Source organism: Lepidothrix coronata, unplaced genomic scaffold (genome assembly GCF_001604755.1).
Source record: "Lepidothrix coronata isolate B3197 unplaced genomic scaffold, Lepidothrix_coronata-1.0 Scaffold28, whole genome shotgun sequence".
Lineage (NCBI taxonomy): Eukaryota > Metazoa > Chordata > Aves > Passeriformes > Pipridae > Lepidothrix > Lepidothrix coronata.
This window is the reverse complement of record NW_016690208.1, coordinates 6431950-6449524: the sequence shown is the minus strand read 5'-3', so window position 1 is coordinate 6449524 and position 17575 is coordinate 6431950. Positions and strand designations below refer to the sequence as shown.

The 17575-nt window shown below is 47.7% G+C and overlaps 1 protein-coding gene and 1 long non-coding RNA gene across 4 annotated transcripts in view; one reads left to right on the top strand and one right to left on the bottom strand.

The window, feature by feature from the left end:
- The window catches only part of NR6A1 (nuclear receptor subfamily 6 group A member 1), a 75816-nt gene that overhangs the window by 20461 nt on the left and 37780 nt on the right, over positions 1–17575 (top strand). The window contains exon 1 of one of the 3 annotated variants that reach the window (XM_017810184.1): positions 11771–12199. The exons of 1 other annotated variant lie outside the window; for it this stretch is intronic. In XM_017810184.1, coding sequence (XP_017665673.1) covers positions 12058–12199 — 142 coding nt within the window. In that variant the 5' untranslated portion in view covers positions 11771–12057. Of the gene's footprint in view, positions 1–11770; positions 12200–17575 lie in introns of those variants that run through there. One more of the 3 variants, XM_017810183.1, reaches the window with a different exon arrangement.
- LOC108495003 lies at positions 10044–11202 on the bottom strand. Its single transcript, XR_001874003.1, has 2 exons — positions 11133–11202; positions 10044–10944 (listed from the first exon to the last, which is right to left on the bottom strand). It is a non-coding gene; the product is annotated as an uncharacterized LOC108495003 (long non-coding RNA).

The window sequence follows — 17575 nt, the reverse complement described above, 5'->3', positions numbered from 1 at the left end:
ACCCCCTGTGCTGTAGCTGTGACTCTCACAAGGGAGGTGTGTGACCCCAGGGATGGAAATCGGGGCCAAGACTCTGCTCAGCACATGACAGTGTCTCACTGCCTGCCTGGAGCATCCATGTAAATGCCATGTGCAAGCACATTTGCTTTGTCCTGGAACAAGCTTTAACTGTAATATAAAAATGTGTTTTCTTTATCAAGGTAAATGACTTCATCAGGGTAAGCACACAAATACACCCTGGGGAGACACAAGGATGGAACTGCTGGCAGTAATTTTAGTTATTGCTGTTTCATTGAAATTCGGGTGTTTAAGTAGCAATGCCATGGCCAAACACTTCAGATTCAGCAGTCTTCTACAATTAGCACAGGAGATTATTTTTAACTGTCCAAAAATTCCTTGGTCTGACAGTTGACAAGTCTTGGGACTACAGGAAATCAGGGCACAAAGTTTCCAGTCTGTTCCATTTGCCCCTTTAGGACGTAGTGCTGTGGTGGTGATCATAGAGAAAATAAATGCAGAGCTCTTCTGGGACCTGAGAGAAATGCTGTTAATACCAGTTTCCAGTGATTTATGGAGGACTTATCAAGTTCTTTTGATCTCATTCTGAGTTGACAAGCTTGCTTGTGGATGCATCATACCCTAGACTTCTGTAAGGTGTTTGACTTAATACCAAATGACAATTTAAACTGGTATGATACAAATTTGCTGTGGCAAATGTTAAAAGGATTAACAAATGACAAACAGGGAGGTCTCAGTGCAATTCCAAGTGGGAACTTGATCCAGTTGGCGCAGCCTTGGAGTGACTGTTGGCCACGTCCTAAAGCATCGAGGTTACTGGCCTGGGAGAAATGGAGTATCCCATTTTAGCAGATTTGGGGTTTTTTTTAGACAGAAAAGTGACACAAATTTGGATCTCTAGATAAATCAAGTGTAAATGAACGCTTTAGTACAGTCAAATGCAAAGTTACATGTTTGGGAACAAGGAATACAGACCATGTGTGAGGATAAAGGACTCGGCTGCATGAAGCAGTACTTGCCATGGAGATAATTAACTGCATGTGTGTGCACAATCTGAGTCTTACTACTGTGCAAACAATGAAATATTGAACAGGAACAGAGGCTGGTGCCTCTGCATTTAGTTCTCCTGAAATTGCTGAAATGATACTTTATCCAGTTCTGGCACAGGCTGCCCTAAAGACATCTCTGAGCTGAACAGGTTTCTGAGAGGATGAGTGAAGAGTAATTAAATAATCAGAAAGACTGTCACCAGTAAAATAGAGTTCTCTGAGGTGAAACAGCGAAGGCTCAGGAGTTCTGTCCTGTCTGTTAATATCTTTACCTGCACAAATGAGCCAGTTAGAGCACAGCAACCCTGCCCTGGGCTTGGGAATGGGTCTGTCTTCACAGGGGGGAAGAAGAACCTTGGCAGTAGGTGTCAGCAGGGAAAAATGGCTCTTCAGAAACTCGAGGTATGAACTTCTCTTTCAAGAGCATATGAAGGACTGGGAAACTTTTTTGACCAACAGGGATGTGATTTTGCAACAAAATTATACTAGACACTCCTTATTCTTGAAAAATATTAGACTAAGGCTCAGCAAGTCATTTTAGCAGAAAAGCAAAATTATTTTGGTTTTGCCAAACATGATAATATTTTAAAATAAGGCATTTGTGAGTGAGCTAGTCAGCATCTGCAACCTGACAACCCAGGCTGAGTAATGAGATGCCATGTATTTTTTTAAGCGCCTTACTGAACTCTTTCTGAGCCATTAAAATGGTGAAATAGTTGTATTTTTTAAGCACAACTTGTTTTATCTCTCTAGAACACACGTGCAAGCCCTCAGAATCAAACCCTCCATCTCCTGTAACCTGCTAAAGGAAGTGTTTGTCACATTTGCTTGTAGTGAGAAGGGCGGTGGGGGCTGGAAGACATGACCATGGGCAGGAGCTTCCTTGCTGACCTACTTACTCAGCAGTGATCACCTTGGATTAGACTCCAGCTCGCTGTCCTGTCTCCAGAATTGTTTCTGTGCAAGGGAAGGGATGGGACACACGATGACTCGAGCCCTGCCTGCCTCTACACCATATTTCCTGAAGGCTGAGTGCAGTCTCAGCCGGGTGGGCTGGGGAGGGGATAAGGAGCTTCTTCAGGACTGTAAGAGCTTCCCAGCACCCCAAGGGTGGTGCAAGGGATGTTGTTCTGAGCAGACCCATCAGGGATGGGTTTGGAGGAGGCTGCATTTGTGAGCTGTTTGTACCTGCAGCTGCAGGGAACAGAACTGACCTCGGCCCCGGATGTCTCAGTAATGGTGTCACCATCCCATTTCACACAACTTCAGAAATTGTCTTTGTTGGGAAAAACTACCTTGATGTTTGGGACCACTTTTGAATTGCAGCTGTTGGCTGCAATCAATAAAGCAGTTCTGACTCTTAAAATACAGTCAAACCAGTGGCTAATGGATGTTTGGAGAAGGATACAAGGAGGAGAAGCTCACACATTTCCTGCTAATCATCTCCTGTCTTCCAGACGTTTTTCAACACACAGAGACTTCTGGAGACAGGCTTCTGTGCCTTCAGTCACCAGGAATGCCTTTTTCTCTTCATGAATTTGCACAGCTTCCCTGTGAACTTTTATCCCATCTTTTAAGAGAACATTTGTTGCCATGAAGATGATTGGCTGTGTTAGATCCATCACTTTTAATGGAGAGGAATCTCAGGTGTCCTCCTGATGGATTCCTGCAGTTGCACTATGCCCTGGCACATCTGACACTGGGTAAGCAGCTTTGGGAGATATAAATAACATTGTCTCTTCTGCTGTATTAAACATGCTCACAGTTCTCCACCACTGCAGTACTGCACTGCTCCACACCCAGGCCACGTTACATTCGTTGTGGTGGTTTGAATTTAGGATAAGTGCTTCTTCAGAAGATCCTCACTGTTCTTGGCTGGTAACTCTGTGTCTGTGAAGATCAAAAGATTTCCCATCAGCTGTGAATTCAGGCATAGTTCCTGTGCCTCGGTTTCGGGAAGGAGAGAGATGATCCTAACTGCAGATGATTCTGTTACCGAGAGATTGTTTTCTGCCTTTTAGCATTTTAGAGATTGCTGGCAGAGTCATCAGTCTGACAGTCTTCACAAAAATTAGTTCTTCTTTTGCAGGGAATTGCCTTGTTGTGCTGAGGTTGGAACGAGCTGGACTTAGCCAGTCTCTGCCAGGGCAGGGAGGGCAGGAAGCACCGTGGGTTCTCCTGCTGGTCCCTAAGGTCAGAGTGATGCCCTTGTTATTGCTTCTGAGATGTGTAAATGATAATTAGTTCCTGTTTTTCAGCTTTATAATCCAGCAATTCTCATCTGTTAGACTTCAAGATTTGGAGTTCTCCTCAAAAGAAAAACCTGTAGAATCTCACTTTTTGGCTCAGTTTTGGCAGTGTGGCACCTCCAGGTCAGTTTTACGTTGCCATCTTGTCAGACTCCATTTCATGATACGCTCAGTGCAATAAAGATTTTACTTCCAATAACTGTAAATAACTGAAGCAAAGAAAATGACATTACTATGACATTGTAATGAGCAGGAAAAAAACAGGTGAGGATCCATCCTCTCCATCCTCCTCCTCCTCCCAGAGGTTATGAGATTTCTCATCCCTTCCCAGCGTTATTCTTTCCACGAGCGTGTCTTCCTCGTGAGCTGAACGGGTGCCACACAGAGCAAGTGCTGACCTCCCTGAACCTCTGCAGGATCTTGGCTCCCATCTCCTGGCTGTGGTCACTCCCATCCAGCCACGGCAGGTGCCACAAAGCCTCGATGTCTGTGCTGTCAGGGAAACACATTGTCACGCCCTGCACGTGGTCCCATCCCCAGACGGATGGATTTCCACTGTGTCTTGTTGCTGTTTGTTCCCATTTTCACACCAAATTCATTCAGCCTTGTTTACAAATGATCTGAATCTGCCTTGATCACACAGCACTGGCTTCAGAGTTTCAACCATGTTTCTGTGGGACTTCCCTCCCATTGCTCTGTGTGTGGCTCAGCCAGAGCAGCACATCTTTAAATGTTCTTCAGGTGTTAAAATTTAAAATAGAAGTGTCTTCAAAGACTCTTGTAGAACAACTAACTGTGATTTGGGGGAAAAAAAAAGAGGCGGTCTCTTCTATCTGGTTACCAGGCAAATATTCTGTTGGAAGAAAGACTTCCTCCCCCGCCTCTTATATATTTAATTTCTTTGCTTTTGTGTGCTTTTAAATATTGGATGGATGTGGATATGACCCCCAGGTGAGCAGGACTCAGCCATTCTTCTCTGAATTATACATTTAGCCTATTTAAATGCAGCCATCATGTGAAACAAAAAGGAGAAAATGTACTTATGTTCATTTAGAAGAATGATCTTTGGATAACGTCACCCAAATATTGCCGGGTTTTATCTTGCCTATAAAATAAATTGGTCCCAGTGTGCTGTGAGATGCACATAAAAGTTTGAATATGAAAGTAGTATAAAATTCAGATGAGTTGGTAGAACTGGCTTTAGAATTTTGAAAAAATGGAAACAGATTTCCTAAGTACGATGTATGAGGGAGGGATGTACTGCAGATTTTAATTTGTGAATCTCAATCTGTTGGCATTTTTTCTTTTTTTTTTTGGTGTCCCTTCTCCTGCTGTTTGATCGTATTACCAGCCTTTTGTCCTGGGGTGTCATGAGAGCACAAGTGTTCCAGATGTGCTCTGTACCCCAACATGATGAGCCACAGAGACTGATGATGATGATAATGCCCAGGTCTGGTCTTTGGATTGTGGGTTCTGCAATCACTTCAATATTTTTAGAGTTTTAGCACTGAACTCATTGGTGTTTGAAAATAGTTTCTAATATTTTAAGATGCACCTTCTGCCCTTCCCTCTCCCAATACTTACACCAACAAGAGGGGGGTTTGCACAATCTCTGTTCCAGTAATTGGTTTCTACCGGAACAGTTAAGAGCTGTGAGAGGAAATTTGTCATAAAATGTTCCAAATGGAAATCTGCTTTTATGTGGTTTCAGAATGACAACCCAGCAGGCATAGGTGGATGTGCTGTAAAGTGTCAGGATTCAGATGGCACCATCCTTATCCTCAGTAAACAGGTGGGTCTGGGAGGGACGTCTGGATCTGGGCAATCCACACCAGCTCTCCTCCCTGGGCACCACAAAGCTCACACAGATACAAACAAAACAGGCTCACTCAAATATTTCTGTATGTTCTTCTTTTCCAAAGTAGACTGTGGAAATATTGCATCTACCCACTGGTTACTGAGGGTAAAAAATGAATTAAATAGGGCAAACAAAGCTGCAGCTAAGCTATTATGTATTTCAGATTGCTTAGTATTTGGCATGTGGACCAAATGCTTTAGATTATAAGGCATAAGCCTTTCAGAACCTTAAGTTATTTTAAAATTAAATGGATGACAGGCACAGGTCTGCTGCATGGATTTGATTTTCTTTGTGTCTTAGCAGAAGTAGTAAGCAATGTCTGTAAGTATCTAATAAAGCTATTTTTTGCTATTACAGAGAGGTTTGCTATGAGAAACAGAACTGAGAGAGGACCACATTTTCAATAAAACAAATTGAACAGATTCTCAGAAATCTAGGTCACAGTAACAGATGACCTATACATGGTCCTAGTTTTTGATGCAACTGTCTAATCTGCTCTGAGAGTACTAGCCAGACATCATTCCTAATTGACCTTGATATTCAGTGAACAGAAAGAAAGCTAAAGCCACATGATATTTAAATCTTTAGCAGAAAAAAAATATATGGCAAACTTGAACGCATTCTGTTTTATAACTAGGAATCTTTTTAAGGTGAACCTTGTCTGCAAACGTGTTGATCATCTTAAAAATCTGAATTTGAGGCTCCACCTAAAGAAATAAATCTGACTACCAAGAGCCATTCATTATGCCCAGTTCCAGGGGAGGGTTTTATGTCCCCGCATACCCACACTCTGTAACGCCCTGTTGGACTCCCCCCAGCCTCTCCTGTGCAGGTCCAGCGTTCTCTGGTGAGGTGGGAGCTCTCCCTGCCCGGACTGGGGGGCTCAGCTCAGCACGAGCCCCCGGGTACCCAGCTCTGGTTATGTAAATGGAGCTGCTGCCACTCCGGGGCACTGCGTGCGTGCAGCTGGAAATGTAAATATGGGAGACTGGGAATTGCAGAGTGTGGTGAAACCCTGACCACCTCTGCTCATAGCCCAGATGGATCCTTTTTGGTCATGACACCAGGCTCGAGGTGCAGCGTTATTTACAGAGGCACTGCGGATGGCACACCAGAGGAGAGGGACAGGCACTCTTGTGCTAAAATAATTATGGTCAAAGCCTAAAAGAAAAGAAGTAGGAAAGCCTCGAACACTCATATGACAAGGTGTTTTTCAAGAAAACTATAAACTGATTTAGGTTAGCAAGTTAAGAATCAGTCCCCGTATTGCTGGAATGTTTGGGATGGATAACATGGATAACCTATGGCTTGCTGGCCCCGTTCGGTTTCAATGTGCCTGTACTGGACAGGCAGTGGCTGTGTCACCACGGGGCTCACCGTGCCTGGGCTGGAGCCACACCAGAGCACACGGCCCCTGTCACCCGTGTGCCAGAGCAGCTGGAGCTGTGCTGCAGAGCAGCCTCGTGTGAGCCGAGGGCAGCGCCCTGGGCGGGCACGTTCCCGCTCCGCGTGCCCGTCCAGCCCGCCCGCCGCGTTCCCCTGCCCTTAATCACAGCTTGGCATCGCAGCCCAGACTGTCTGGCCTTTCCGAGGGAAACACGGGTTAACCACAGGTCTGAGTAACCCAAACTGGGTAGGATCCCAAAGTAGGAATGGTGGAAAGGGACCTGCTACGGGTGGCAGAATTCCCATCCCAGGCTCCCTGCAATATTCATTCACGCACGTGTGTATTTAGGTGGCACAATTAACAGCTCATGCAGGAGGGGTCTTGGGGTTGAGATGCAGCAGTCGGCACATGGAAATGTGCAGTTTTACCCAGTCATTCCTGGCAGTTGGGTTCATTTCTTTGTGTTACAGCTCAGGGCAGCTGCAGATGGTTTGAGCTACTCTCAGGCAGAACAGGGAGAGCAGGAATGACTGAAGTCTGTTTGAAAAGGTGATGTCACCAGTCTGTATGTCCATGGTGCTTCTTAGGGAAACACATGCTTCCATGTTACCCTTAACATCAAAACACCCAATTGTTGTCTTTTGAGTTCTTAACATTTGAAACTGTTGAGTGCCATTAATCAATGCTGTGGGTTTGAAACGATTACAGCATCTGCTGGCTATTATTAAGATAAAATGAAATTCTTAGGATTCCACATTTTTTGTTAAATTGCCAAGTCTATTGTGAGATCTCAGCATACCTGACACATTTTTATTGGCAACCAAGCCTGTAATGCAATACTGTATTTTACTGGCGGGATTATACACTGCAACTTCCAAGGCTGTTAGTGGTCCAGGCTTTTTAAGCTTTCCCTTGGAACAGCCATAACTGGAGTTGAGAAAACTGACTTTGGAATTATCTGTTATTTCTATGTGCAGTTTAAATAAACCCTGACCACATAAGAAGAGCCATCAACATCCTTTTCTTATGTGCCTGATGGGATTATTCCCGTGTCCAGGCTGAGTCTGTGGATGTTGTCAGGGGCAGGTTATGCCCAGACATTCCTCTTGTGACTGTTTTGATTAGGCAGTTCTTTTTGCCAACCTATAATGTTCTGGTTTCCATTCAAAACTATCTCCTTAACAGGTACTCAAACTCTTACAATGCAATTGCAAGGACAGAATTTAACTTTTCAGCGCATTTTTTTTTAGGCAGCATTTTCAAGGGGTAGGTTTTAAAATCAGCGTCTAGGTGAATTAGCAGTCTTACAGGTAACAGAAAAGTTGCTGTATTTTAAGAATACCGTGGAATTTCATCTAAAAGTGCTTTGTAGATAAAGCCATCAATATCCTTACATTTATTTAAAATAATAATATTTTTGTCCAAAGGCTTATTTTAGCTAGGTCCTTGTGGGTTTGTCAGTACCAGCAAGAAAGTAAAATCAAAATAGCTTGATTGTAATCTAGCCCGATTCTTATCACCTAAGTTTTACTGAGAAGTAATACACCCAAGCCATTGTACTCCATCAGGAGGAGAATTCAAGGAAATTATATAATTGCTCAGACAAAACTGACTCCCGTGAAAAGTATTTACATTCATATTTGTATTTCTAATGTTCTGATATAGCAGCTGAAAATTCTATGAGCTAGCCCCTCACATGAGCGGGTGTTTGTTAATCATACAAGTAGCACCTTTTTTAACAGTGTGTTGGTTTAGTCATCCAGCCTTTTTTTGTCCTACATTGCTCAAAGGAGCAGTGGAAGCAAGTCCATCATCTGTCTCAAGGGCTGGTGCAGAGCATCAGCACCGCTCTTCCCAGGTGTCTCCCAAACACCCTGGAAAATGGACCTTCCTCACTTTAAAATTCTTCCCCTTTTCCCGAGCTCACGATTGCATTGATAAAACGTGCTTAATATGGACGCAAACAGCCCAGCGTTTGTTTCTGTATTCTATGATGCTTTGTATCTCTGCTGCTCATAACAAACACACACATTTCCCAAATGCAATATACAACTCTCACTTTCATTGTTTTTCCCGGGTGAAGAAGAGCCAAGTCATCCCATTCCCACTGCGGTCACAGCAACGCTCCCACCTAGAGACACCCTGACACTGTGTGCCTGGGAGAATTCTAAGAGTCTTAAAATCCCATGGGTCCAGGTGTTTTATGTGGCACTAAGGTGGTAGAGGAGGGACGATTTATGGAAAAATACAAAAAAAATGAGGAGGACCAGCCCCAAGCCTCCTGCTCCTTGGGTGAGGATTGCCCCGGCCACGGCGCCGCGCACAGCGAGGGGTTGGCTTCTCAGCTAATAAAACCCGCTGGTTGGGTTTCTAATCTCAATAATTTCTGCTCATTGGCTCCAATCAGCGGATTAAAGCCCAGTCTCCGAGCAGTTCTCATTTTAACTCCAGACTGGGGGGAAAGCAGGGGAAATGGGAGGTACCAGACACTGAGCGCTTTGGGTTTTCTTATTTATTTTGGTGTTTGCCAAGTTGACACAACTGAGCGATGTCCTCCTCCACAGCTGGTGCTGGAGCTGCATGGAGTAAATTTACTGAACCTTTTAGGATGAAATCAGCTGTCCAGCCTCATCCTCTTACAGCCACCACTAAAACAAATCTATTAGAACACCACCCCATCTCAAGCTAGACATCAGCTGCCTCGGTAACAAATCTCTGCTTTTATAAACACTTTGAGGTTTTCTAGTCCTCAAATTCTTTTAATTTCCCCCTCCCCACACTCCCCAAATTAAATTCTCCAGCCAGATCATACTTCTGCCTTCCAGACCCGGGGCAGCTGAAAAGTAACCATATGGACTTCATGATTTTATGTACTGCGACAATAAAGCTTTTATGACATTCTAGGTGGTTAAAAATGGCAGTCAGGAGCTCTTAAACATGGCACAGGCATGTTGCTGTTCTGAACCGACAGACCTGCCAACAGTGCATCAAAAGCTGTAATTTCCTGTGCAGTGAAGCCCCTATCTCTGCTGCCTCCAGCTTTGTGTCCCAGGGCTTGTGCCTGTGTGCTAACAAATCTCTATTGTCCAGCGGGGCGAATAGTGGCTGGGACCAAAGAATTGCTGTCTGGTTTCTATTCAAATCCAGGTAGTCAGAGATATGAATGGAGTTTCTCGAACAGCCATGTGAATAACCTCTGCTCTGCGTGGAGCTGCAGGCGCTGCCCGGCTGCTCTGCGCCGCGGCTGCGGGGAGCACACCGCTTGGAAACACACTTTTAATGCTCCTCGTGGCTTTTAATACTTATTAACTCTTAAAATCTGCTATCTTGCATTCCTGGACAAAACAAGGAGGGTAAATCATCCCCTTCTCAACTTTCCGAACTTGTGGAGGAATTCTACTCAGAGCTTTCATAATGGGCTGTTTTTGCTGAGAAAACGATAGGAAAAGTTTATGAAAATTATTTTCTTAGACAATGCCAGATTTTTAAGTGTACATTGACCACCTTTTATCGTGCACAGAGCCCAAGTGTCACAGCTAATCACTGCAGAGGGTCTGGGGGGAAAATAAGTCAAATTTCTTTTAGATATCTTATACAGAGCCTATTGTGAGCGTCACAGTAAATCACTGCAGATGGTCTGGAGGGGCAAAGACGTTAGATTTCTTCTAGATGTTGTATACAGAGTCCATTGCAAGCGTCACAGTTAATCACTACCGACAGTCTGAGAGCAAATGTGTTAAATTTCTTTTAGAACAAGTTACGATAAGAAAAATATCGGGTATGACAGAGCAAGAATTGGAGGAATACTGCACGTGGGGGCTCATTTTATTGCAGTTTTTTTGTATTTTCAGTGGTTTTGGTAATTAACGTGAGGCTGATGGAATCAAGCCCCGCGCGGCCTCAGAACGAGACCCCCGACACCGGGGCTGTCTCAGCCCTCTCCCACCACCACAACTGTCGCTAAGCTGTCGCCGGTCGCGATAGTGTCCGCGGGCGGGGCGGCCGAGCGCTCGCCCCCGCAGGTGCCACCGGGGCCAGACAAAAGGGGGTCCGGGGGCTCGTCTCCCTCTCGCCGTCCCCGCCCGGGGCTCGGCGGTGCCGGGCGCTGCCGCCGCGGGGCGGGGACGGCGTGTCTGGGGCTGCCCCCCTCCTTTGTGTCCCCGTCTGGCTCAGTTCCTCCCCGCCAGCCCTCGGGCGACACGCGTGTCTGGTTACCGACCCGCACCCGCGAGCAACTTCGGCGCCGCGGAATCGCTCGAGTTTCTGCTTCTTCACCGGGGGAGGAGGGAATAAAGGGGGGGTGCTGCCCGTTCCCCCCTCCCCCGGTACCGGCGGGGAGCGGCTGCTCCAGCTGCGTTACATTAGCGGATATAACATATATATCTGTGTACACATAAAAAAAAAAAAAAAGCGCTTCTGTTGGAGAACAAAGGAGCACGTGCAGAAATGAGACTGGAAGAATAAAATATAAATAATAAAAAAAAAGCCCCGGCGGCGGGTCGGGGCGCAGCGCGACCCCCGCCCCCCCGGCGGCTCCCCCCGGCCCGGCGGCACTCGGATTAACGCCTTACCTGGCGGGGCGCTCCCGGGCACGGCTCGGCGCTGGGCTGGCTCTCCCCCAAGTTGCGGGCGGCCCGGCGGCTGCCGAGGCGGAGCGGCGGCCCCGTCGCGGTGCGGGCGGGGCGGGAAGGCGGCCGGACCCGCCGAGCCCCCGCGGCCGCCGCGCCCGCGCCCCCGCCCCGCTTTATAGCGCCCGCTGACGGGCGGCCGCGCGCCCGGTCACGTGCGCGCCGCCGCCGCGCCCATTGGCCGCGCGGGCGCGGGGCCGGCTCCTGATTGGGCCGCGCGCGCGCCCCGGAGGGCCCGTCCCGCCCCCCCGGCGGGCGCGGGGCCGGGGCCGTTCGGGGCCGGCGGAGGGGCCGGGGCCGTTCGGGGCCGGGGCCGAGGGGCCGGGCTGAGGGGCCAAAGCCCCACACCTGCCCCCCGCACCGCGCGGGGCCCCGCGTGCCCGCCCGGCCCCTCCACGGGCCCGGCCCCGCCCCGGCCCCGCCCGGCGGCCCCGCCGCGGGGCTGTCAGCCGGCCCGGCGGGCGGCGGCGGGGCCTGGTTCCGCCGACTCCCGAGCCCCGACCGGGTTATGCCCGGGCGTTCCGGGCCACCAGGAAACTGGGTTACGGGCAAGGCCGGGAACGGCGCGAGGCCGCTTCGTGGTCGCACTTAAAGACTCCTAAGATGTGTCACAGAGCGGCTCCAGCGCCTTCGAGGAACGCGGGGGTGCTGGAAAACCCCGCGGGTATCCCCTCTGGGGCGGCTGGAGGGACACCCCCCCCCAAACCCATGGGCAAAGCTGCCCTGAACCACACGTAACATCGAGGGGATTTTCCACACGGTTTTGTTTCCCTTCCACTTTCTAGCACAGCAAGAAGCACATTGCCGTTTGTTTGGCAGGACAGAAATAAAACGCCTTTAAGCACGTTCTCAATGAGGCCACCTGAGGATGAATGAACTCCACTACCTTGCTAGTTTCGGTGGTTTGAGACTGACAAAGCTCAAAGCTGCTCCCACGAACTTGTTTGTATCCTCTAACGATGCTGGAACAGTGAAACAAGACACTGGGATGTGTCCAGAATCACACAGAGGTACACTAACTTTGCTTTTGTCGAGTGTTTTCAGAGGGAACCCGAGGCTGAGAAGTGTGGAGAAGTAATGTCCATGCTCTATTTTCTCACCTCAATCTCTTCCAGGTTTCTTAGTCACCTTTCTCTCATTGTTTTCAGTCACTGACCTTTCTTTCTTCTCTGAGAACATTTTGACACGGGCAGATCAAAGCAGTGGACACCCTCCTTGGAGGGGAGGTTGGACTGGGTGGCTCCTGAGGTCCCTTCCAACCTACAGTCCTGCACCATAGGGCAGGTTCTTTTTAGCACTACATGTGTTTTGCTGTTGTTAAATGCTTTCAGTAGCTGTTACTGGTGGTTCTGGGTTCCTCTGCTTTGGTGGCCCAGCAGCCCCAGTGCCCTGGAACAGTGCACACACACTGGGGCAGCCACAGGTGACGGTGGAATGGAAAGTGTCCCAGCGGTCTCTGCCCTTTTGCTGGTCAAAATGAACTTGGGTTTGTTGAGTTTTTTGGACGTGCCGTGATGTCACTGGCAGGGATGCAGAGCAGTGAGGGGGTGGGTCAGAAGGCCCTTGTGGGCGTTCTTGACAGGGATTTCTGTAGAATTCCCCCTCAAGGGCTGGATGAATGCATAGATGGAAAATGAAAATGAAATGAGAAAGCAAATGACAGTTACATGGAGCTCGTCCAAAAGGAAGCAGTTTGGAAAGAAAAAGAAAAAAAAAAGCTTGACATGCTGCTTTAATAGTGACCCAGGCTTATATCAGTGCCATGCAGCTGCTATTGATGGGGATGAAGAGGTTCCCACCTCCTTGTCATGAGTGTGAAGGAGATAACTCATATCTGCTGTCCATTCTGCCCGTAATGACCAGTCTGGTAACTTTTCCAGTTCCCAGACAGCTTCCTCTGCCTCCTCTTTCAAAGATTATCTTTCACTTCTCAAGTCACTTGGGGATTTTAGTGATTCTACTGAAATGTAGTTGATGCTGCTGTTAAAATACACGTTCTGGTGCTTGCTGGGTTATGAATGTGCTTCTGACTCAAAAACACACATCATCTCTGATCCTGTTGATGAAAGATAAAAGATGAAACCTTAAGAGGGTGTTTGAGGGTAATATGGGCTTTACAAGGCATCTGAATGGCTACGGATCCCATTTTAATATTTGCAGAAATAATATAAAAGTCCTCAGTATGGAACGTTAGGGTCTAGAAAAGGGAACAGTGTTTTGGCACAGTGTATAAACACAACCACATGCCAGTCTCCAGGTGCCTCTTTCTGTCCCCACATCAGAGGTGATCTTCAAATGGCTGAGTTGCTGGAGTGTTTTGAGGCTCGTCCTAATTCTATTGCTCTCATTCTCCAAACACCAGGTCCTGTTCAGTTGGATGTACACTGCAATTACTAAATTAGAACCGTGTTTCACTAAGTCTGTGGAAAACATCATTTCCTATTGGGAAGTGAAGTGCTGGAGCAGCCGTGGAGAACAAGTTCCCCAGGCAAGGGCACTGCGGCCGTTGTGCCACGGCTGCTCCTCCAAGCCAGAGCTGGGCCCTGCAGGACCCTGTCAGTGGTGATGGGGCTGGGGGCAGGAGGTGGGGGTCGACCCAGTTTTCAGCCCTTCAGACATTTTACAGTACTGTCACCAGCTTGGTGTTAGATTTTGCTGCATAAAATTTACCCAAGTCAAAAGGGAAAAACAATGGAGGTCTGTTGAGGCAGCTAAAGGAGAGGCAATGCTGGTGCTCCCTTGTGCTTCTCCCAATTATTCTTGAGTCTTTCTGGCAGTTTTCGTCCTGCAGTCAGGGGGAGGAGGAAAGAAGAACCTTCCAGTGAGTTTGCTCAGATTCAATGTGCTGACCCAGACAGGCGAGACCTGGGGCAGATGGGTCTCGTTTCTCTTCATACCTCAAAGGCCAGCACGTGAACATGTGGGGGCTTAAAGGATAGGATATGTGTCTTCTTCTCCCCCATGTCATCTTTATTGAGAAATAAAGAGAAATCCAGAGTGTTAATCTGAACCTCCCCTCTTCCACCACCCTAACCAGTGCGGCACTGCACTGGTTGGACCAGCCAAATTATCTTTTTATCCCTCCCCGCTGCTGTTCTCTTCCTTTCCTTGGGCAACTGAGACATGTCTATTGCCGAGTTTATTCAGGCAAGACTGTAAAACAAATTATTTAAGAAAATAGTTTGGAAAAAGTTAATTTGGGTCAAAGAAGGATTAACCGAGGAAATTGTTTCTTTACATCCTTCTGCTCAGAAGTAAGCAAGGAAGAGCTTGTTGAGCCCATTTTTGAGGTTATTTTGTCTGTGCTCTGTCCTTTCAGTAGCTGTCATTGCTTAAATCCATCTAACTAGATGAGGAAGGAAGGAGATTCAGTTTGAGAGCAAATTCAAAGTGAAAAGATTTGGCCAGTGACATGATGAAAGGGATAAGTGTAGGTAGAATGGGATTAAACAGAAGTATTCTTGGTATTGAACACATGGCTCAGAAGCCTGTAACACTCTTTGTAGCCTTATTTGAAACCAACTTTATATTGCTTTTGCATGGAAAAGGCAGGATAAAACTAATTTAAAAAATCAATGTGAAACCGAGTGAGATAGAAATTGTTTGATAGAATTGTTTGATAGAATTGATAGGCAATTATGAAACCTCATTGCAAAACATCAGGAGCAGCATCAGGGAAAGACTGTGCCAGGAAGGACAGTTGGATTTGGAGAGAGTGATCCAAAGGAACCGTCGCTGGGGCCGGAGCTGCCCAGTGGCAGCAGCTCTGTGCTGGCACCTGGATGCTGCACAGGAGAGAGACCTGGCTGCAGCATTCCCCTGGTCCAACGTGCAGGGGAGGCAGGGACAAACAGCAGCTGGTTGCATCCCCACTCCTCTGTGCATGTCATTTCCTCTCGACTTTAAAATCTCAGTTTAAAGGAGCAGCCTGTAAAAGTAGAATTCCCTGGGCCTTCTGAAGAGTTCCAGTTCCTACCATGAATGTGTGTTCTGTGTGCACAGCAGGACAGTGGTTGGTTCTGTGGTGTGGCACAGAGGCAGTCCCACTCCGTGGTGTGCAAAGCCTGTTGTCCTCACCACTCTGGGAGCGAGGGAATAGCTTGAGTTGTCTCACTTGAGGAGTAAACACAAGGGCAAAAGGAAGGCACAAGACCAAAACTGAGTAAGAAGTCAGTAGAAGAGCCAGAAATGGGGTCTGCTAACTCTGTGCATTATTTGTTGTTTAGGGTATGCTGCCAGTATTAATAACAAAAGAATTGGCTGGGTTTCCACATTTGGGCTATGAAAAATGCATGTGTGTGCTGCTGCAATCAGGGGAGCGCTGTGCTCGAGGGGCAGCGCTGCAGGTTAGCACTCGACAGGGTCCCCGTGGCTGCTGCGCCTCGGTGCCTGTCACCTTCTGTAGTCATCAAGTGGATAAAGAATTTTTGTCATGCTGCTTCATGAATGAAGCCTGTGCTCCTAAAGAGCATAAGAATTAGCTCTGAAGTGTGCATTAGCACAAAACCGAGGATGTTGAAAATCATAAAAACTAAAATACACTCTCACTCCATTTTCCCTTTCCCTTATCCTGACTCTGAGAGGGGATGGAGTCTGGGTTTAGTTCGTCATGGTTTTTTTTTCCACTGGCTGCTGCTAAAATGCTTGGGATTGTGGAGAGCTACCAGCCCTTTGCTTTTAGCATCATTCAAAAACCTTCCATTTAGAAACCATTCTGATATCTTGGTGGTTTTTTTTCTTCCTCGTCTTTTTTTAACTACTAAGGAAATTTGCATGAAAATGGAATCATTGTTTCTGAAGAGTTCCATCTGCTCCTGCTGCTTATTCTGGAGCTGAAGTCATAATCCTCTGCTTGTGAAATTTCCCATTGAAGAGATTTTTGGCTTGTTATAGTTTCAGCACAAAATTTCAGAACAGAGGAAATATACATGCTTCACCTAGGAAAAAAAATAAAAAAGAAAAAGCCTTGAGATGACATCAGAACTGCCAGTGCATCTGCAGTCAATACACTGTAATTCCATAGGGACTGAGAGAGTTGGAAATAGGACAGTACGAGAGGTGTGAGGGGCTTGGAGTGGGAAAATGCATTTCCTCATAGTGTCAGAGCTTTGGCTGGGAGTAATGAAGGAATTGTAATTTTCTGGGTGGCTCAGTGCATTAGGATTCCTTTTGGTGGAAGGGAAAGGGCAGGATTGGTTCGGGGCAACAGGAGTGCTCAGACCAGCCAGAAATGAGCAAAGTCCCTTTAAAAGAGCTTTGGCCAGAATGGAACTGCCAGGCTTCTTCCAGGGAGGATCCATGAGATGGATAGTCATGTAGCCGCTGTCATAGCCCTGTGCCTACTTCAGAGGAATAGTCTGCAAACAAGAACGGGATTTTGTTGTTGTAATTCCTTCTCTTCCTGGCACTTCTGTGTTTACTTACATTTATGTGCAGTGCCGAGTGCTCGTGTGTGCCTGCGTGTAAATGCTGGGCACATCCTTGCAGTGGAAGCCGTAGGGAACGGAGAATCCCGTGGGCTGGGAGGTGACACTTGTCCTGCTCGGACCTCTGTCGCTATGCAGAAATGCTGCGGGAAAGTGGGTCAGGGCGGGCGGCGCTGGCACAGCCGGGCGGGCAGCGCCGGGACCCCGCGGTGGGCACGGATCGCGTGCGGGGCCGCCGCGCCTGCATCCCGGAGATATTCCGGGAGAATTAGTGACCTCCTTTCGCATCCTCATTTACGGGATTGTTTCCCGCACCACGTGCGGTGTTTGTGGAGAACATTGCATATGCATGAACAGGGCTGTGCTTAAAGTAGGTAATACATAGTCCTGCTCGGGAAAAACAATTCCTCTCCAACGTTCGGCGTTTTCTCTGTTAATTAAATCGTGGAGTGCACGTGTGCCCCTGCGTGCAACGCCCGTCCTCGGGGACTGCCCTGTTAACCCTTCCCAGTATTGGCAGCTTCCAGAAGAGCTCCTTTCCTCCATCACTGCAGACTGAATTCACACACCCCTTCTGCTCATCTCCTGCACTCCTGGGTTATCTCCTTCCCCACGTGATGGCTATCACGGTGCATTCCTCCTCCTCTGGAGCAGTGCCATGTGCACACTGCTCTGGAACTCCAGCAGTAGGAGGTGGGTCATAGAATCATAGAACAGCTTGGGTTGGAAGGGACCTTAAATTCTAATCTAATTCCAGGCCCATTGCCACGGGCAGGGATGCCACCTGCTAGATGGGGTCGAGGGGTCAACAGGTCCCATCCTGCTGAGTCCCATCCCCCTGCCAGACACTCCCTGTGCCGCCCCTGCACATCCCTCCCTGGCTTGTTTTCACTTCTCCCTGGCTATTGGCTGCTGAACTCTCTCACTTTGTGAAATCTCTCCATGTATTGCCCCTTCATA